The following is a 23,189-nucleotide window of genomic DNA, read 5'->3' as shown; positions in this document are numbered from 1 at the left end:
TTCCATTATTGCTTCTAAACCGCTGGATATCCGCTGGATTAGAACCGGTTCTTATAAAAAAAAATCATAAAATTAGCCTGTGCCTTTAACACCTCGAGTCTGCCAAAACTGGTTTAAATATTATAATTATTTTTTTCAAATCCGTGGATAGCTGTCTGTAGTACTATGCAATAAATAACTATCATGCACTACTAGGACAAAAAAGTACAAAAGTAGCGCAGCAATAATAATTACACATATTTTTTATCAGAAAAAAACAGTTGATTATGATATAAAAGATCCACTTCCAGAGATGGATAATCAAGCAAAAAAAATCCGTCAAATTGCAAAAGAAATGTCTAACAGACAAATATATATAATCATATTATACCAAGGTTTAAGTTTTTTATCTGTACCTTGAGATTTCGATGTCTACTAAACTGATTGAATTCCATCTTTAAAATAAGTTTCATATAGGTCCCGGGATGGTTTAAGGCTATTTTTCGGCCCTTATCTGCCTCTTCGCAGCTACTAATTTGTGTATTGAGTCACATATGGTCCAATCCAATTAATAGAAGGATGAATTTTTAAAACTCATTGTTCAATATTATAATAGGATGTTTGTCTGTATCTGTGTACAGTGCAACGACGTCTAAAAGGGGGGAGAGGGTAAAGGGGTGATTACCCCCCCAAATAAAATTAGGGGGTAATCACCCCCTTTAACTTTACTTATATTTTTCTTTCTTAGATTTAAATATTAAGTAGAGAGTCGCCCCCCTAACCTATCCCTACCAGTGCTTCTAGATACCCCTGGGGTATTTAATAAAATAAGAGAAAAATAATGTTGAAACAATTTATTATGCAATTAATAAGACAATGTATAACATTGATTAAAAATAGGGATTTCTTTAAGAATCACAAATTGGGGAAAAATTTTATAAAAATATTAGATGTTAAATTTATACAAAATTATAAAGTTATAAAGGGTACTTTCCAAGAGTACGAGAACTTTTTTTAAAAAATATTTGTCCCTTAGCATATCCTTAAACCAGAAAACTTCAATAAAATTAATGACACCTTGACTTGAACAAAGCATTTAAAAAAAATATTACGTTTTATTCCTGGAAAGTTATTTTATGATTTAAGGTTTACTAAAATATTTTATGATGTAAATTTAATGTTATTTATCGCATCGTATTATAGACAAGTTTAGAGGATGTTAAAATAAAAATTAAAAGATTAAAACCAGTTTTGTATTTTTTATATTTTTGGGCCTAACAAAAGTGGTATTAATTTTATGATTTGTATACCAAATTCTTGGGAAATTGTCTGTAATCAGATACTATTCATGGTTTTTCAGTATGGCTGTCAACCGTTTTTAACACAGTAGATATTAATTGGCTTCAAAGCCATACTGGAAAATATTAAATATCTCTTATAAAAAATATAAAAAATGCAATTATGGAAAAAGAATATAAATTTTGTAATTATAATCTTAAAATCAAATTTTTTAAAAGTTAATTTAAAGTTTAAATCAACTGATGAATAATTCAACTCACTTGAAAACTTTTAAAAATTGCAATAAGCAGAAAAATCATAATCAAGTTTTAGACATTTATGATACTTCAAGTTTAAAACTAAACAAAATTAATTGAAATCATTTTATGATTTTTGTGTAGATAATATTTTATTTTAAAATGATAGCATGGCTAGGAGTGGATTGATTTATAGCTAAATAAATTATTTTTGTACACTAAGTTAATTTTGATAATATTTAGAACATAGCAACTATTTGAAGACTTTGCAAACCATTGTTTAAATAGGTATACAATCATCTTTAATTACTTGTTTTTTTTTTCTTCAAAGCAGTCCTAGAAATATTAATTAAGTAAAAGGTTTCTTATAAGGAAAAGATTTGATTTTATCTCACATATACCTTCCCCTGTTTTTCAAAGTAAATATTTGTTAATTTTTTAAGGGTGGGGGGAGCATTAAAATGTACCGTAAAATTTAAATAACACATAATCTTATTCGTTAACTCAAAATTTCCGATGATTTTATTGAATTTCCATTGATTGGGTCTAAACTTTTCAACAAATTTTAATCTCGAGAATGAGTAATTCATCGTCCATCCACTAGTTTTAAAAATTGATTAGCTATAAATCTATCCCTACTATCCTATAGTTATGATAACTTTAAGGTCTGTTCCAAACAATATCAGATCTGTTGATCATATTGAAGAATAACTGGTTGTGTGGTTCCATGAAGTCATACAGCTGCTGCAGAAGATCCGCTGCTACGGATGGAGGCTTCCTGCCCTTAGACTTGCTCAAACATTTGTTCCTGAAATTGTAGTTTATTGGTGGTTTCCCTCAAAGCGCCTGGTCGTGCACCGACCCGCAATTCCTTATTTTGAAATAAATTCAAAATAAAGGGGAGTGAAGGGGGGTTGTATTTTACTTTAGATCATATTGCCTCGAGTGTAAGGTAGGGGATATGTACTCTAACGTATCCCTCATATTTTCATTGTAAACATAATATTGGGAAAGGGGTTTCAGTGCTTGCTAAGCATTTTAAGAGAAAGCACCTATTTTACGATTGTTGTTTTTTTCCGCAAAATAAAAATATTATATTTTAAACTAATGGAATATAGCAATTTTTTCAGTGAAAGTTAAGTGTTGGTCCGGTACTTGCTTACATGTGGTAGACTGGAGCACCGAAAACCCCCCCCCCCCCCGCTTAGTTTTGACAAAAATCAAAAATAAGGGGGGGGTAGTTTTTTAATGTCTGGAAAACGGCAAGGAGGCAAAAAGCACCGCAAGGCAAAGAATTAACCCCCCCCTTAATTTTGAAGAAAATCAAAAATAAGGGGGGGGTAGTTTTTTCACTGTACAACACGCCAGAAAGTTGAGTGAGGTAAATCAAGTAAATCCAGTATACCAGAGGGGAAACCTTATTACGAGATATTCATGTTTTGGGGCGTAATTTCCTTATTTATTGACTTTGGCCAGTAAAAGGTTTTAATTTTGCGCAAAATTAAAACCTTTTACTGGCCAAAGTCAATAAATAAGGAAATTATGCCCCAAAACATGAAAATCCCTGTAATAAGGTTTCCCCTCTGGTATACTGGATTTTCTTGATTTACCTCACTCAACTTTCTGGCGTGAAAAAACTACCCCCCCCCCTTATTTTTGATTTTCTTCAAAATTAAGGGGGGGGGTTAATTCTTTGCCTTGCGGTGCTTTTTGCCTCCTTGCCGTTTTCCAGACATTAAAAAACTACCCCCCCCTTATTTTTGATTTTTGTCAAAACTAAGCGGGGGGGGGGGGGGTTTTCGGTGCTCCGGTCTTCACATGTAAGCAAGCACCGTTGGTCCATTAAAGGTGGAGAGGGGGAGTATACCTCTACCCCCCACTCTCCTAAAGTAATTAGAAATTTATTTTTTTTTGCTATAAAAATTCAGTTTTGAGTTACTTCCAGTATTTATTTTATATAAAATTCAACGGTTATCAAAATAATTCCAAATATGATTTATACCTTGTACATGTCCATTTTGAGTTCACATTTTCAATTATCTCTTTCCCACAATAGAAACCTAAATATGTTTTTTTAGAAATATCAAATGTTAGTATGACCATATTAAGAATCCTGTAATTTATAATTTTTGATCGATTATATGCAATTTAAATCATACTTCTAAATATTCTTAAATATTAATCAAATGTTATATTTGTTAATGTTCGTTTGTCTGACTTTCCGATTTGTTAAGCTTCGCTTTTATTGATATTGTTATTATTTAATTAACTAGTGGCTTAGCTCCTAGCCTTTAACTGCATGACCTTTATCTATAATTTCTAACTATGCATAAAAATGAGTCGCGTCTCTTTATAGGCCAAGGCATCCACCCTACCCTCACTATTAGTGTCACGAGCTTTAATAGCAGATTTAATGTCTCTAGTATGCAGCTATGTGGTCCAGATTCGAACCCGACACCTCCCTGCCAGGAAAATAAGTAACCTTTAGTTTGGTTGAAATAGAAGTTATCCCTTCCGAGTTCCATGGGTAGCTCTAGAAACCTCTCAACTTGCTCAATTTCTGTCCACGGCTCCTGAACATCAAGATAATGGAATTAAAATTTCTTGGAACTTGCACCAGATCATCATGTGCTCTAATATAGTGAACTTAAAGCTGTCTAGAATAACATCCCCATCCACCCCCTTTAACCCTTCCCCTACCCTTGTACTGGATAAACGAACTGGACAATATGTGATGTCCATGTTAGCAACCTGAATTATCGACAATTTTCCCCCCTATCATATTATCCATGTATATTCTATATCCATTATCTGTATACATGTAATTAATGCATAAATAGAGATAGGAAACTGGATGATAGATATGTATACGTTTTGAAACTTTATTTGATTGTTCTTTCACTGAACGAGTCATTAAAGAAACAAAACCGAAACCAAACTCAAAAACATTTTTCAGTTAATTCTAGATAGAAAGGGGACAATGAACTGTAAATTATATCCTCAAACATCCCCCCCCCCCCCCAACAATGTTTCAAACCAGTTTTGCCATTAGCTAGCTTACACTAGTAGAGCAAGGCTCGGTCATAATTGAAATATAAAAAAAAATAATTTCCACTAATCATTTTTAACTCAAAAGGGATTGATATGTTTTTTTATAATTGGGAGGTTACACTTTTTACAGTATATACCCACCCCCCACTCTATCCTAAATAGTTAAAACCTCAGTACCTTAAACTAGAGAGAGAGAACAATGGGCTATTTATTACACTAGTCACCAAAATTTATAATGGCGTTTTCTTATTCGTCGGCTTATCTACTTTGGGGACTTTTATTGGATTTTATTTGTTCGTTCATTAAGTTGAGTGTTTAAACGTTAAAACCACTAATTTTAATCCACAGAAAGGGTACATTTGTGTATCATCATTGGGTATGTACATCATTTTACCGGTCATTGTCTTATCCCTTTAGATACCTGATATTAATTGATCAATGTACGAAAAAAGTTCATTCTTCAATTTCCAAAGTTAATAAATACTGCATAGCTTTTCAGGGAGTGAGAGGTCAATGGCAGTTTAATTTATCTATGACTAATATGATTTTTTAAAAAGAATATACATATAAGGTATAATTCACTCACAATGTAGACTCAAAGCTATAAATAATATATTGTCCATTGCCCAATCCCTGTATTCCCCTGATTACAATTACTCTAAATTATTATTTTTCTGAAATTCATCCTATGTAATTTTCTTTATATCTGGAGTATTAATGGATATGTAATACATGGATATTGTGTGAGATTCTTGCATATCCTGATAATTTGTTTCTCCAAGCTGGCTAATATAACGATACCAACTCTTTATCCAATCATGGAGGAACATAATGACCAATATCTATTGACTATGGCAGCAACCTATATTGACGACGAAACTCCAATATCCACGTATTCTATATTAATTGGAGAGTTAAGAAAGAACATAAATTAAACGAAGCTAAGATGGTATACACAATAGTGTGGCCCAAATGAAGGTCTAAATCGCTTTTCAATGTGCGTTAAGTAAAAATAGGTTATGCATTGTTTGTAGATTTTAGCCCTATAATTGATTTTTTAAAAAATCTATTGCTATCTCGTCAAATGCATTTTTATTTTCATTCTTTCTTCCTCAATTAATATAGCCTTACATCAGACAGTTAGGGAGTTGAATTCATTTTTATAGAAGCAGAAATATAATCTATGATTATGGTTTGGACCCTCTAAAACTGTAATCTACCTTTCCACTTTCCCCTCTCTTGGTGAAGATATCTTCAACGCCAATACGATTTTTGAAATGTAAGATTCTGCTTTCCCTTCTCTTGGTGAAGATATCTTGAACGCCGATATGATTTTTGAAATGTAAGATTCCACTTTCCCCTCTCTTGGTGAAGATATCTTCAACGCCGATACGATTTTTGAAATTTAAGATTCCACTTTTGCCTCTCTTGGTGAAGATATCTTCAACAAGAGAGACAAAAGTGGAATCTTATATTTCAAAAATCGTATCGGCGTTGAAGATATCTTCACCAAGAGAGGGGAGAGTGGAAGGGTAGATTACAGTTTTAGAGGGCCCAAACCATAATCATAGATTATATTTCTGATTCTATAAAAATGGATTCAACTCCCTAACTGTCAGATATAAAGCAAAACATCAAATTTTCTGTCTGTTTGTTTACAAATATTGAAATAAAATATTTAAAAAACCAGGAATAAACATACGTAGAAAGAAAGTATTAAATTTTTTATGTACAATTACAATAATTTGGGAAAACTAATTCATACAGCAAAATCATTGAAGAAAAATAATTAAAGATATGCCTTACTCTTTATTCCTGGTTTAATAATAAACAATCTAATTATTTTTTGCAATAGTAATTTTTTTATTAGTATCCTTTTTTTAAAGTTGGATATGAGAATAAGTGTTTTACATTTTTTTTACCTTCATTTAATTTCTTATTTAAATAAATTGTCTTTTTATTGGCGACAATGTCTGTTGAGACATGAAATTTATTAAAAACTCTTTTTCCTATTTTATGTCTTAAAAATGTAGATTTTTAGAGTTTTTTTTATCATTTCTCTTCTTATAAGACTAATAACTACTGTTTTAGTTCAATTTCTTATACAAATTATCAGTTTAAATAAAACAATGTTTTTAGACATTTTTTGGAATTATTCGGCAGGAATGGTGGTTCTGTCTACTTTTTATGATTGCTTAATATTTGAACTCTTGTTACATTATTTTAGGTTGGCAGTTCTTTACTTATTTCTTGTTAAATTCATGAAAATATGAAGTTTTTTTTAAATAAAGCTTAAGATTGAAATGTCGAGATCAATTTTCATTGTAGAGAGGTCTAGTTTTCACTAAAAAGGTCTACTTTTGAGCCGGTAACAACTTCAAGGTATATGCAAATTGATATGGTAAAGATTTAAAAATTCATGTTTTTTTGGGCCAGTCTAATACACAACGTTAGAAAAAAGCACATTTAAGACATTATTTCAAGTAGGCAGAATGCCTTGGCCCATAAAATATGTAAAAGGTTCATTAAGGGATAAGGCACTGGATGATAATTTAATATACATTTAAGAGAAAAAAATTATTGGCTGTAAAGAGAGAGAGAGAGAGAGAGAGAGAGAGAGAGAGAGAGAGAGAGAGAGAGAGAGAGAGAGAGAGAGAGAGAGAGAGAGAGAGAGAGAGAGAGAGAGAGAGAGAGAGAGAGAGAGAGAGAGAGAGAGAGAGAGAGAGAGAGAGAGAGAGAGAGAGAGAGAGAGAGAGAGAGAGAGAGAGAGAGATATCTTTTGCCACCCTCAGCCAGACAGCAGACATTTTGTTTTATTTATATAAGGATAGCATACATAATATTTATCATAACAAGGATGACAACATCCTGTTAAAATGGACATACGGGCATTCTTGTAATGATTAGAGTTGCTACGCTTTCTAAATCGTACCTAACTACTAAAGGAATCACCATGCAATGTTTGAAATCGATAGGACAATTCTAACATGCCATAATAAAGAGAGATTATTACTCTGGTCCTTAAACTTTTATAATAACATTTTCTTATTCGTGGGCTTACCAACTTGGATTGGTTGCTTAATTAAGTTGAGTGTTCAAACGTTTCAACCACCAACTTTAAACTACAGAAGGGGTAATTCTGTGTTATCATCATTGGGGAAGTACATCTATTTATCCTCCATTTTCTTATCCCTTTAGATCCTTGATATAAAGATATGATTATTTTTAGTTTTACTTCCAACAGAAATATTATAGTTTACGTTATATTTCTAAACCATTCTTAAACTTTTCTTAAATAAGGGATTAAAAAGAGATAAAAACAAAAATCTTTCTATTTATAACTATTTCAATTCTTTAAAAACTTACTAAATACAATGTTCAGTATCAATTTACATATTTATCTACCGGGATTTAAAAATATAGAATCTAAGAGACTCTGAAATAGTTCGTTTATAGTTTTTATAGTTCACCTATATAATTACAGAAATTGAATAATGAAATATTTCAAATAAACTTTCTTTTATCCAATACCTTCAATACAATGTCTGCAGCTTAAGATATTGAAAACTTCTAGGCTGTTTTATGCCCTTTTATCTCTTTGAGAGCCCCTAGTTGCCTGGGCGCAGCCAGCCGCTAGCTTTTTTATATTGGATTTGGAGAGACTGAGAAAATAATATCATTCATCGTCCTGACCCCCCCCCCCCCCAAAAAAAAAAGATATATATTTACCTTTATAAATTTATCTCCATCAACGATGTACATTTGACTCAATGGGAAGTACTCCAACCATTTGGCTAAAAATAAGAATATGGCTTATTCTTGGGATAATTCAAGGAGAGTAATCACCAATTTTATTACTCCCCGCCTCCAATTCCATCCCCTCACCTCATGGTGAGGTCGACCAACACCTTAGTATGTGTTGGGGGGAGATTTATCTTTGGAGAGGACCTATAAGAAGCTTTAGTGTTAAAGATTCCCATATAGATCCAGTGGTTGGCTAAATCATTCATACAAAAACAAAGTCATGATAAAGATATCAAGCTTCTATCATTAACTCAAAAAAAAATACCCAAAAATTAAAAAGCCATAATTGTACAAAGCTTCGCATATAAAAATATTTACGCAATCCTTATGTATTGAATTATTGATTACAAAAACTAAAAATAACATGAAAACATTTTTAAACGCTTTTAAGTAAAGCTATTTTTCTTCCAATTTTCGATAATGATGTAGGATAATTTTCAAATATTTTATATAACAGAATTACACAAAAAACCTTTATATTAAAACTGTTTTTATTACCAAAGCGACTCTATAATCTTTAATGTTATATGTCCCCCTGTAGCCCTTCCATCACAGTAATACAAAAATATGAAATACAGACAGACAGACGGACATTTCGCAATTTAGAGTAGAAAATTCTATTCAAAAGAAAAACAATTCCAACGATTAATATCCGCAGGATTAAAACTGAAAAACAGACAAACTGAAAAATCATATAAATCATCATAATATAGACAATTGTCCACGAATATCAAAATAAAAATCATAATATTAATATCTGTTTTGTTCGCCTTGAGGGCACTAAGGTAACTGGACAAAGGGTCTAAAAAATTAGCCATGTGACGTCATAAAAATTGGGGATTATCAATCTCTTTTTTAGGAATTTTCTTTCCCATTCTAATCTCCTACATTTTTATGACGTCACATGGCTGATTTTTGAGACACTTTGTGCAGTTACGCACGAAGGAAAGCTGTGTATATGATGTGTATATATGATGCAAGAAAAAAAAAACTATTACAGATTTAGGAAAAAAGTAAAAACAAGCTTTATAAAAAACGCTTTTCTATTATAAATTACATATATTATATATATATTGAATAAAGAACAACTTACTCACACCCACACACATTCACACACACAGAAAACAATTCTTACCCATGTGTTTATGGTAAATGGATCTTTTCAAAGGTGGATAGTGCTCGTTGATGGTCCCATCTAAAAAACATTAGAGAGGTTAGGTACACGAATGAATACTAATGTATTGGAAGTGTAAACATAGTAAACAGAAGGAACGTCCAAACTTTTTATTTTGAGAAGGTAAAATGAGGGATTTCAAAGGTTTGAGGGGGGTAATCTTATGTATTTTTTATTTCAGGGTGTAAAAAAAGGATTTTTAATGTTTGACGTCTATGATATATAGTACAGTATTGCTTAATTTAACCCACTTGCCATTGACAGAAATTAATTAATTGTATCTTCACAAGGAAATTGTTTCGTCAAAATATAATAAGCCAATGTAATACAGTAATTAACAAATTAAGAATTATAATCTGTCAATTGTAAGTGGGTTATATGAAGCAATATACTTTTTCATTAAAAAAGACGCTGTATGAGTGTATAATGTATATGTACTTCATTTTTATGTTAATATTGTCAAGAAATATAAGATTACATATTTAGCATTAAAGATGCACTTAATTTCTATCCAACAAATAACCAATAATTGTAACTTCAGAAATCTTAACTACAGGAAGGGAGGATTTATTGGATTTATTGGATTTAAATTTTACTGGTCCCCAAATATTATCAAACAGTTCCTCATTTATTTGGCTGAAAAAGTTTGGTACTAAAATCCAAATTTCCAACCAATAATTTGAATCTACAGAATGGATAATTCTTTGTATCACCATTAAGAAAATACATTAATATTTTATCCCTGCTTAGATTTCTGCTAAACAGAATATATTTTTAACCATATCAGGTGATATCAATAGATTGCTAAGTTTTAAGTATAGGCGTAAATCTAGAGATGCTTCGCATCCTTAAATACGTAAGAATTGGTGTCAGAAACTATAGAAAAGTTAGTTTAGATGTACTTAGTTTGCAAACTTTGTTATATAGCAGTCAAACTCTATAACTCACTTTGGTTTAACATTTAGTTCTAAGAAGAAATGTAATTTACTTGATTATTATTGAATTTTCTGTTAGTATTCCCTATATAATGAACTACTTCTCTATAACTTAAAATAATAAAAATTAAGGTTTCTAAAATTATTTTAAAAACATATTTGCATTTGCGCTTCGCTACTAATAGTTGATGTCAATCTAGTTTTCAGTAAAATAAGCTTAAAGAAAAATAAAAAAAAGAAAAATCATTCTTTAGCAATTTATATCTCAATAAAATTTCATTTTGATGCAGGAAGCCTTTATTCTTTACAGAGATTTAAGGGTTGAGATAAAAGACGACATATTGATCTACATCCACAATGATAATAAACAAAATTATCTATTTCTATAGTTTACAATTAATGGCTCAAATTTCTTGTTTTAACCAAACGATCAAGATTTAATAAAAGTTTATAAGGCAAAAAATGAGAGACCGTAATTCTAAAACTTTAGGTACCATCATAATTTACAACCCAATTTCCTACCTTTCCATTTTTTGAGCGAGACATACGGAACTATTTAGTTGAAGAGTAGCTGCACTGCGATTAAAATTTTAAAAGTTACCTTTTCTAAAGAGGAATGTTTCGATTGGTGGATAAGTGTCGCCCTCCTTCATGTTGTTGTAATAAAACTGAAACAATATAAATTTTTATGAAAAACTTGAACCTGAAATGAAAAAAGAGAACTAGCCTTCTATGAAAAAATCAAAAATATGCAAGAAAAAAAGATAGTTATTTTAGCCAGCTACAAGTTTTACGTTATTAGGTTACATGTTAATAAAAACCATTCGCTGTTTTCACCCAACAACGAGCGGCTGTTACACTACCCTGCTATTCCAAAAAAAATCTCGGAGTTTTACAGACAAACTAACACATATTAGAGCAATGTTTTAAAGCAAAAAGCAATTTTTTTATCCCGTTAAATATTCCATCAACTTTAATGTTTTCAATTTCCGTCATACAAACTTATTCCAAAATATTGGACTAAAGTAAAATTTATATCTTAAAAGTTTTTTAGTAGCGAGGCTTCTCTATAATTCATTTTGTCTTTCCAGTAGTCAGTCCGTAACGCTACAGGGGAAATATTATTATCTCAGCGGAATATTTTAGTGAAGATTCTTATGACATATGCGCATCTAAACTTCACATTGTTCTGAAGTTCTACAGCCTGTAGTACATGATTTTCTTTAAGCTTTTGCATATTCCCTATCTTTCTTTTCTTTGTTAACTCAATTAATCATCTGCTCTACAACTTATTTTGTCCGTATGTTTATACCATTATCCGCTACGTATGGATGTTATCATCCTTTTTTAAAAGCGAAGCTTTTCTATAATTAGGGTCGGTCCGTCCGTACGTCCGGATACCTTTTTTCGTTAATTTAGGCATGTTAAATTATTCTATCGATTTCAAATTTTGCATGGTGATTCCTGTAGTAGTTAGGTACGATTTAGAAAGCGTAGCAACTCTATACTCATTACTAAAATGTCCGTACGTCCATTTTAAACATGTTGATTTTTTACGTTTTTTGCAACAAATTTTTATGTGATCTTATCATCCGATTGATCTGATTTTTTGTATATTGATTCCTGGGACAACAAAGAATAATGTTATAAGCAATGCAACTCTATAATCAAGTCCTAAAAATATAAGTATGTCCATAAACATTATCCTGTATAAAGCAGTTTTTCAACAAATTTACTTACTATTTTGCTTCGACTCTTATACATTTATATTCTGATTATTTAGTTCTGACACTATATAAGTATTAATGTTCGTTTGTCCTACCGTTTCAGTGCTTCGCTTTTATGGATGTTGTCATCCTCTTTTAATTGAATATTCATGATATGTAAAAAAAAACAAGAGGAAATGTGTTCCTATGAAGTGCAGCAGTTACAACATCAAGAAAAATTATAGAAAAATAATTCCTATTACATATATAAGCAGTAAGGTTTTTTGTCTAAAGCTTAGGTTTCAAACTATTTAACTAATCGATTACCTCTTTTAAAGGATGCTTCACATAGTTCCCAGGATGGCTTTATGCTATTTTATTGTTAAATTTAGGTCTCAGAGGATTTTATGGTATTTGACTGCCCCCTCCCTCTTCCTTCAAATGCCTCTAGTCTCTAGATTTTTAGAGCGCAGCTGCTAGTCCCATTATTTAAAGTAGTACATTTCTTGACTGAATGTTAAGATCTCGTTAACTTCTGCGTATAAAAAGGGAAGCTTTACACAGGTCCAAGGATGGTTTTAGGCTATTTTCCTTTAAGATTTACAACATGGTATGGTTTTCGACTATTTTTCTTTTACATTCTTACGCCATTTGAATAAAGAACCCTTATATGCTTGATGCACTGCTTCTTGTAGTATTATAAAGTAGAATAATTTAGACAATTTATGGTCAAAATTGCAGTATAAATGTTCTCTTATTCGATGACTTAAAAACTTTGGAGACTTATATTGTTGTAAAAAAATGTTATTTTTATGTAAGGATGGAACTTTGAGAACAACTTTTATTGTTCCTGATTTCTAAACAAAAAAAATAAATTAATTGTTAATTCTTTCAAATAAATTAAAATTAATTCTCAGTTGAAAGAATACAAGTTCAAATTTAATTAACAAAAACCTTATATTATTTCTATAATACAATGCGATAAATAACTAATAACATATTAGAAATTCTTTCCTGTTATTAAACCTAAGGTAATAGAAGAAGTTAATTATCTTTAATAAGCATAGCAGAGATGTTTTCTTATTAAAATAATAAAAAAACATTTGTATCTAGTGCAGTTCATGGTAAAATGTTCCTGGCATCGATTATCTACAATAATATATGAACTTTACAGGCTGGTAACGGCTAGACCAATATATTATGTTAAACAAAATTTTAACAGACATAGCAAGGCCTTAAATAATAGGGAATGGCCATTACTCAAGACGAAGCCCAATCTGTACCACTTTTGCAACACTTTTGATTCCTGTGACGTAATAAAAAAGAGAGATTCTCCATTTATTTTTAAGGGGTTTTCTTTCCCACTTCTTCTCTCATCTATCTCATTTTATGACGTCACAGGACTTTAAAAGTGGTACAGATTGGGCTTCGTCAATACTTAATAACGCACAGCACACATAAATGAGCAAAAAGACTTTTTTTATAAGCAGTTTCTTAAGTCAAGCTTTTCCTGTGCATCATTGGGTAGCGGGACAAAGGGTCTCAAAAATCAGCCATGTGATGTCATAAAAATGAGGGAGATGACAGTAAAAGTGGGAGAGAAAACCCCCCCAAAAAGAGATGGATAATCCTTCATTTTTATGACGTCACATGGAAGAATTTTAAGACAGTTTGTCTTTGTTCATCATTGACTATTACAGATTATTTGTAGGCCTTCTCAGTACATTCATAAGTTTTGCAGCAAGAAGCCTTAAAAGTTCATAAATTTTTGGAGATAACCGTTCTAATATTACTGTGAACTGCACTTGATCCAATATTTTTAATCTTTGTTGATAAGTAGGTACTTAGTAATTACGTAGTTAAGCTTAGGACATTATAGTACACGTAATATAACAAGTATGTCAACAACCATAAAAGTAAAAATCAATAATAACGTTGATAAGAGTGACTGCACTATGCCATAAGGACGCTTCGCTAACCACTTAGAGCTTTTGAATTACAATTTCAAAAAATTGAAGCCAACATATATAAAAGTAAAAGATTTTGAAAGAAGGTGTCCTAACTTTTGTGATTGTTTAAAAATATCTAGTCGGTCTTTTTAGTAAGTAGTAGATGTAAAATGATCCATAGAATCTTTATATCCAATCGGTTTTTTTGGACACCACTTATTTTTGAAGTAATTTAAGTTTTAAAAAAAGTTGGTTTTAAGGTACTAAAACGCAACAAGGAAGAAAATTGTCATTATAAAAAAATAGTAAGATCTTTAATTTGACACCTTACTTTACCAATTCTGTTGAGTAATTATTGAAAAAATCTATTTTGTTGAACCCCGTTTAATGAAAACTTTGAACTTTGGGAGCTCGTCACGAATGAGATAAAACAATAACAAAAGTTAGGACACGTTCTTTAATACTGAACGTAGAGTTGCTACGCCATAGACTGTACCTAGTTTCAAGAGAAAATACTTACATTTAAAATAATATCATAAAACTTGAAGCCTATGTGAAGCTTCCCTTTAATCAAGAGTTTGTGTAGTTATCAACATCTTTGCTACAGACAAAATAAGACTTTGATTGATTGATTTATAAATTGGTTTTGATATTAGTGGATAAATCCCTCCCCCTTTAACAAAATATAATTTTGTGTAGGTTTGACATTAATAAAGCATTTGACAGATTATCTAATTTGAAGTGGTTTTAATTTAATTATATAATGTTTCTTAACCCCCACGTAGATCTTTATTAGCGGAGCTATCATATAAGTACATTAGCGGTCTCTAGTGGCATTTGAGAAGGGGGGAGTTGAATTCGATAACCAATTCTTTTAGATTTAAAAACAAAAAGTAAAAAATACTATTTTGAGAGGTTTTTTTTAAATTTAGTTTTGAAAACAAAAATTGTTATAAAACTTCCCAGGACCCTTGAGAAACAACTCTGTAAAGTAAGACCACATCAGTTCAGCGGTTATCGAGATCCTTTGGTAAAAACAAACATACATTCATCCTGTTACTTTATTATAGATATAGACATAAATCCGTTTGTAAGAAAAAGTAGAAGACATTCGGTGCCCGGTGTAGTTTGAGTACTGATTACCATTCCTGATTCCTTCCTACTTATTTTTAAAATAAATTGAAAATAAGATACCAGTACCCAATATAACCTAAATTATAAGTGCCAGAAATTTTCCACTGCTCATTCTTCAAAGATACGATTATTATTTTACAAAACTATTTTATTTATCTAAAAGCATAATAGATGGTTCGACATACAACAATGTTATAGACTGGATGCTTATCAGCTGAAGTGGTCATTATAAAAATCAGACATCTACCCAAATAGAAGCTGAGAAAATAAGGTTTTTTGACGTAAATACATTTCTCGTATTCATTCGAATCCGGTGGACAGGAACCGGTTCTCATCTATACAAAAAAGCTATGTCTAGCATCGTATTATATCCAGCTTTCTACGGATATAAAAATATACAATCATAAGATTAAAACCAGTTTTTTTAGCCGGTGCCTTCGGCACCTCGGGGCTAAAAAAACTCGTTTTAATCTTACAATTGTACATTCTATATCCGCGGAAAGCCGTTTATAATACGATGCGAGAAATAACTACTATTACACTAGTCCCAAAAGTAAAATAACGTTTTCTTACTCGTTGGCTTACCAACCTTGGAGGCTCTTGAATTTTGATTGATTGGTTCAAGTAGTGAAGTTTCCAAACGTTTCAACCACCGATTGCAATCAAAAGGAGTGGTAATTTTATGTATAATCATTGGGGATGTACATCAATTTATCGGATATTGTCCTATCCCAGTAGATCCCAGCTACATACCTGATTATAATCACTGATCATACGTTTGACTGGATCTCTTATTATCATTAACAGCTTTGTGTCATTCTAAACATATCAGAGATTATTAACTTTAGATGGTTAATGAGAACAATAAAACCATATTAATATTTTATTTTACTATCCGCGGAAAGATGTCTATAATACGATGCGATAAACACCTATTCAAGATAACAAAAGTGAGAAAAGCCTAGGTGTTATTTTATAACGTTTTAAATAAATACCTAAATTTACTTTGCATAAATATATTTTTACGTCATCATTTTTAAAAGCGAAGCTTTTCTATAATTCGGTCCGTCCGTACGTACGTGAGTTTATCCATCCGTTCAGGACACTTAACTTTTTTTGTTAATTTAAACAGTTTAGAATTTTCCTATTGATTTCAAACTTTGCATGATGATCCCTATTACAATTAGGTACAACCAAGAAAGCGTTGCAATTTTATAATCGTTACCATAAAGTCCGAACGTCCATTTAAACCATACTATTGCTGATCTTTTACTTTTTAGATAAAATTTTTTTTTGTGCTATAATAATCCTATTCAACTAATTTGGAATACTGATGTCTATTACAACAAGATACAATGTTACAAGCGAAGTATCCCTATAATCAAATCTTAAAAATGTAAGTATGTCCTTAAACAGTGTCCTATATTTAAGATTTTTTGCAAATTCACCTACAATTTTGTTTAGACTTATGCATTAATATATTGCTTATTCAGTTCTGACATTTTACAAGTGTCAAATTCAATGTTCTTTTGTCCTACCGTTTCAGAGCTTCGCTTTTATCGATGTTGTCAACCTCGTTTTTATTCCGATGTTTTTTTCAGACTAATTTTTCAAAGGAAGTAAACAAAAGATTCTTTTTTATAATTAAACTTTTAATTACAAATTTTATTCTTTTATTTTTGAATTTTGTATTAAGTAACATGATGTGTGTCTGTCTATAGTCCCTAATGACATCGCTAACCGATTTACTGACATGGTTCTTCTTGTAGTGAAGCTTCTCATAGGTCATGTGAATGCTTATAACTATTTTAGGGGATACAAATTTATATATAAAATTAAAAGCCCTCGAAGTGCGTAGTCGTTAGTATTAAAACAAGGATGAAAACATCCATAAAAGGATACAGGATGCTGTTTATTGACATACTTATATTTTTAGAACTTGATTATATAGATGCTTCTCTTATGAAATTGTACCTTGTGGTAATAGGAATCAGTATTCCAAGAAAATGAAAATAATAATTATAACATACAAACAAATTTTGTATGTAGATAATAATTATAAAATAAGCATGTTTTAATGGACGTAATGAATTTCTGGCTACACTTTCTAAAGCATACTTAATTGTCATAGGATTTATCATGCAAAGTTTGAAATCGATAAGACAATTCTAACCTATTTAAAATAACGAAAAGAGCTATATGTCGGACGGACTGACCCTATTCATAGAAAAGCTTTGTTTTAAAAAAAGATAAATAGCATAATAAAATATGTACACTGTGCATGAAAAGAAATATTAGCTAACATTATGTTTACGATGACAATATGAATATTTTATGAATTTAGTTCAGGTAAATTTCAGGGATCTAAAGAGATAAAACAATGGCCGATAAAATGAAGTATATCCCCAATGATGATGCACAAAATTACCCCTGCTGTAGATCACAATTAGTCATTGAAAAGTTTGGACTCTTAACTAAATGAACCAACCAATCAAAATTCAATAAAAGTACCTAAAGCTATTAAGCCAACATATAAGAAAACGTTATTATAAATCTTTGGGGACTAGTGTAATAAACAGCCCTATGGCCCCTCCCTCCATGGGTTTGTGTACATTTTCTTAAAAGCAAAATTATTCATATTCTATATACTATTTTTAGGTTTATTGAACACAGGGTGTGTATATTTTACAATGATGTGTCTACTAGATATTTTAAATATTAACTATTCTAAACCCTAAACGTATCGTATTTCGAGTAAATTTGGAAGGGAATTTAGACATATGAAAATATTGAAATTGGGGAATATTTATATACGTGTGCAAGAATTCTATTTCAAAAATAGGATATTAATTCCCCTCTCACTTCGTTCAAAAATACATCCCTATTTCTATTTTTCTAAATATTCAAATTTCTTAATATTTATATACGAAGTACTTGGTAAATAAATAGAAGATTTTGAAAAATAATAAATTTTTACGTTTTATATTTCTATTTCGAAATAAATCACGCAATCTTAAATTAAGTATGTTCGTTAAACAATTCCGAAATAAAATTTACTAGATATATTAGACTTTTAGGTTCTTTCTATGAAATTAATGTGATGACATAATTTCCTTACTCCAAAAAGTCTACCTGTTAAGAATACGACATTTTAGACGTCTTACTTTTTTCATTGCTTTTTTTACAGGGTAAAATAAAAATTCTTCCTAATATTAAAAAAGGATAATTTTGCATTACGTAAAAAAAGTATATAACGATAATGAAATATATTAAAGTTAACTTATAATAGTTTGTAATTGTATTTGTAACAATATATTTATAGATTCCCTGTTATTTGATATCATCCGTTTCCGGTGTATGCTGTTATATCAGGGATAAATATATACACAAAAATTCCTCCAACAAATTTTTATTATTTACCGTGGTCAAAACATATTAAAAAATCTTATTTTAAAAAATGTAAATATAACGAAATAAATTATATTGAAGTTTCTAATTACCCATGTACATTTCTACCTCGTGCACCTCGTGCACACACACACAGTTCTTCAGTCCTTATTTGAATTTCAGAGTGTATTGACACGTCATACTACGCGTTAGTTAGATACAAAGAAAAGTGAAAAATAATAAAAAATTAATATTCAATGTGAAAACTTCAAATGGAATTATATTAATACAATAAAATAAAGTGATAAATATTATTTGCATAGTTATAAAAAAAAAGAAGAAAGAAACAAAGTCTTAGTCAAGTGTCAACACAAGAAGATCTAATTCTGTACTGTCGTCCGAAAAAAATTATTGTAGTCTATTGTTTTGAGTGAATGTCATAAGAGTACATACACGTCAAAATAATAGGCTATGTTTTCTATTTCGGAAGGCAGTACACATAATCATTTACTGTATATTAAGGTAAGGATTTTGTAATAATTTGTAAATATAAAGTGATAAGTCTGTTCGTTATAACTTAATTATTCTTATTTTGCCTTTTGGTAATTTCAATTTTAAACGCACAGATTTTATACTGTGAATAATTCGGCAAGCTCCATACTTTGTTTTTAATTATGTTTATTTTTTATTTTTTTATATCGTTCCAAAATTACAAAGTATCGGGTGTGTTTTATCGATAAGTCTTACCTAAAAATATTGAATCCCTGTGTTCGAAAAGAATTTCCGTGCATTTTTTTACGTCGTTCAGAACGGCTCGGCTCCACATTAGGTTAAAGTGAGTTTTTACAGTAATAATATGATTTAACGGTCTATTTCCTTAAATTAAACTTAAAAACCATATGTTACCAAATATACACACATCCGCAGCCGTATTTCTAGATTCGGCTCCGCGTTTTTTTTGCGTTGAAACTCGGTTTTAAATGTACGCTCATATTAAACCTGATTATCAAGCTGTTTTTAAACAAATTTACTTACAATTTTGCTTAGACTCTTATATATTCGCATTCTGATAATTCAGTTCTGACATTAATGTCCGTATTTTTTTTACATTTTAACAACAAATTTTTATGTGACCTAATTATCCGATTGGTCTGATTTTTGGTTTACTGATGTTTGAATGTACAATAATATAAGCGAAGCGGCAAGTACGCATTTTTTATTTTTTTCCATCACCCTTTAATTGAAATTCAAATTTATTTTTGGATATTTAGTATTTACTTTCATTTGATGTCCAACTTATTTACTCTAGAACCTCGAGCAAGAGACCATCCACGCATAAAGACACAAGACAAGTATGATTTGAGTAATGTTTTTGGCTTCGCTACTTATTGATTATTCATCCTTGTTAAATTAAATAACAATACTGCCAAAAAAAAAATATATCAATAAACAGTTTTTTGGGTTTTATTACAACATTTATTTTATAATGGTAATGATACAGATATTTAAAAAACACAAAATTATTTCATTAAATTATTTGTTTTACTTTACTTCTACTTTATTTCTTTCCAACATAATTAATATGATAAACATATTTACAAGAATTATTTCACTTTTCCAGTTCCTTGGTTGCTGTCTTCTTGGTAACTTTTACCTGCCTATCCCAAAATGCTTGGGACTTCTTGGGGACTAGCTTGTTCATCTTCAAGAACATGATGGCGTGGATGGTTTCTTTCTCTAGGTTATACCGCCTCGATGAGTAAACTAATTTGAGGTGTGAGAAAATTCTCTCACACCTCGCATTAGAAACAGGTAAGTTGTTGAAGTTGGTCATCAAACTGACAAGTCCAGGTGGATAACATATCTTCTCTGCAACATGTTCATACCTGGCAGTAAGCATCCTGTGGGTTGCGGTCATTGCTCCTTGTTTGTACAGTTTCTGGCGTTCTTCAACATCGAAATCCTTGGACTTAGATTTTTTGACTTTCGCAATTTCCTCCTTTATCTTAGCGACTTCACGTTGGTAACCGTATGTCAAGGCATGCAACTTGGATTCTTCTATGTTACTCCAATCCTTCAGCCCAGCTTTCAGGTGTTTCTTCATGACGTCCAGGGGATCCTTCTGTTTGTCACGTTGTTCTTTCTTTTTCTTCTTGGCTGCTGCTTGAGCCTGAATTTCTTTGAACTCTTGTTGTTTGTTCCAAAACATCTTTTGGATGGGTGTCATCATGCCTGTAATACATAAATATAATTAATAAAAATGATAATTGAATTATTTAACTAATGTTATTATTATTATCTATTTTAATTAATATTGTATATCTTTACCTGTGGGAGGTGCAGTTTCTGGAGATTCGTACTCGTCAGCTTCGGAATCCTCATTGTCGGCATCCGCATTAGCTCTACGCAGGTCGGCCTCTTCATCTGCCTTTTCTTCAGGACTTAGGTTGGCTCTCAGTGAGATTCGGTGTAGCCGTTCACCCAACAACCTACAATTTTTGGGTGCTTGTTGTAAAATTGTTTTTGCTTCATCCTGTGTCACCGTATAGCTTTGTGTGCCACTCGCAATCATTTCCAAATGACTGCGTGACAGGGGGTGTAGGTAGAGACAGACTTGCCATCCTGCATTAGTACGGACAATCTTGTTAACTCTCAGGTGAAGGAACTTGAATACACGTCTAGCGAATAAGTTGCCAGGCATACTTGTCCGTAGGGTAAAGAACACCGTATCCAGCATGGTGAACATCTGGACGATTGTGGCCTCATGGGCTTGTGCAGGAATTGTCAGCATGGTATCCACACACTCCAACACTTCCAGGACTTCTCTGAGGGCAAGAACCTGGTCAGGTGTTGGCCACAGATTGTCAAACTTCTTGTTGACTAAAATAAAAATTAAAAATTAAAAATTAATTCTATTGATATATACAGTTCTAATTTTTAATTAAGGGAACGAGAGAAGAAATAATTTATTTAGTTTAAATTTTAATAAACTTCTATTTGTTACCTTTCTCTTTTGTTTAATTAAGGGACAGAGAGAAATTTAAATTGGTAATTTTGTTAGTTTTAAATTGTTGTTAAAATTATAATTAACTTTTTTGGGTTTACCTTTCTGATCCTGCACGGATTTTTTCACCTTCTGAAGTAGTGGTTTGTTGTCAAACAACTCTAAGAACCGCTTTATCATGTTCATTCTGGAGCTCCATCTCGTCTCCACGTATCTGGTAAGCATACGTTGTCCACTCTCTACCAAAATGCGACGCAGCTTCTTGTTATTCATAATTTTACTGACCAGCTTTGCCAGGTTAATTATGGTTCTGTTGTACCCCTTCCCTTTCTAAAAAAATATAATATTTGTTAATTTTCACGTTTTTGTATAATTTATTATTTAACTTTTTAAGTTACTGTATAAGTTATTTAGTTGGTTCTATTAATCATTTAATTAATTTACTTACAACTTTGGCAGCCTGCTTCAACGCCAACTCCACTTGGTGGTTGAGGCAAACACCTCCCACTATAAGTCCACATTTCTGCTCATCACATTTCATTGTTCTTTGGATGTTCTCTTCTATTAGTTTCCCGAAATTTGTGATTGCTGAAAAGAAATAATTTAATAAATTAATATAATTTAGTTAAATGCATTTCGTGAAACTACCCCTGTAAATCATTAAATGTAATTCATTGAATTTTTTGGGAATGAATTTAATTTAACTTTACTTACCCTCTCTTTGTTGTGGATCTTTGATGGCGATGGACCTGTAGAAAATCGCACTTGATATGCCGCCATCGCCGCCATCGCCTTGTCTTGTTCCTGCCAGGGTTTCTTCATCTCCATCCTGACCCTCACCTTCGGCTTCTACAACACCATCCTCAACCTCATCTAAATCTTCTATAAACAAATCCAACGGGATTTCATCTTCACTATCAGCCTCAGGTGTGTCTTCCTTATCACTATCATCATCACTGACTCCCTCATGGTTCATGAAACTTGTATACTCTGTGGGGGTTTTCCCGTGCTCTTCATTGAGTATCTTGACGGACTAAAGAATGAAAAATAAATTAATGATTTACTTTCTAATGGTATTGTTTTATAATATTAATTCTCGTATTCATTCAAATATTCATCTAAAAAAACTGGTTTTATCTTACAATTGTACATTTTACATCCGCGGAAAGCCATTTAAAATACGATGCGAGAAAAAACTATTAAATAGTTATGATTTTATAATTATAATTTATAATTTTTCATTACCTTTACACAGTTGGCAGCCGAGTCGGATGTGGAGCTGAGAAGTTGATAATGCTCAAGCCCAAACGTTTTCAACAGTTCTTCGAAATATTCGTAGATGCTGCGGCCGGAAGCATCGGGTTTAGGCATCTAAACATAAGTAATTAATCAAATTATCATTTAGGTATTTGTGGTCATTCTAAATTTCTAAGAATTAATTTTAAACTTATACCTGTTCACAGGCGAGCAACAATTCTTTGGGACCGTCTGCATCGGTATAGTTTGCAGTTACTGAAAAATTAGTAATTCT

The 23,189-nt window shown here is 31.3% G+C and overlaps 2 protein-coding genes across 2 annotated transcripts in view; both read right to left on the bottom strand.

Moving 5' to 3' along the window:
- Positions 1–818: 818 nt before the first annotated feature.
- The window catches only part of LOC145305977 (heparan sulfate glucosamine 3-O-sulfotransferase 1-like), a 46,917-nt gene continuing 24,546 nt past the window's right edge, over positions 819–23,189 (bottom strand). Inside the window, exons 10-17 of the mRNA XM_080147891.1 lie at positions 16,021–16,086; positions 11,080–11,146; positions 9,505–9,564; positions 8,295–8,359; positions 3,997–4,087; positions 3,517–3,574; positions 2,154–2,322; positions 819–1,688 (exon numbers count right to left, since the gene is read on the bottom strand). Of these exons, the coding sequence (XP_080004017.1) occupies positions 2,175–2,322; positions 3,517–3,574; positions 3,997–4,087; positions 8,295–8,359; positions 9,505–9,564; positions 11,080–11,146; positions 16,021–16,086 (555 nt within the window). The 3' untranslated portion in view covers positions 819–1,688; positions 2,154–2,174. The remainder of the gene's footprint in view (positions 1,689–2,153; positions 2,323–3,516; positions 3,575–3,996; positions 4,088–8,294; positions 8,360–9,504; positions 9,565–11,079; positions 11,147–16,020; positions 16,087–23,189) is intronic.
- Positions 19,332–22,878, bottom strand: LOC145305976 (uncharacterized). The gene is made up of 5 exons (XM_080147890.1): positions 22,373–22,878; positions 22,107–22,246; positions 21,760–21,988; positions 20,983–21,534; positions 19,332–20,886 (listed from the first exon to the last, which is right to left on the bottom strand). Exons 1-5 carry the CDS (start codon positions 22,632–22,634, stop codon positions 20,264–20,266), a joined length of 1,806 nt encoding a protein of 601 aa, XP_080004016.1. The 5' UTR covers positions 22,635–22,878; the 3' UTR covers positions 19,332–20,263.

Source organism: Acartia tonsa, chromosome 14, assembly GCF_053477335.1.
Source record: "Acartia tonsa isolate MP-2025a chromosome 14, ASM5347733v1, whole genome shotgun sequence".
NCBI classification, from domain to species: Eukaryota; Metazoa; Arthropoda; class Copepoda; order Calanoida; family Acartiidae; genus Acartia; species Acartia tonsa.
The sequence above is the reverse complement of the archived record's forward strand: the minus strand, read 5'-3'. Positions and strand labels throughout refer to the sequence as shown.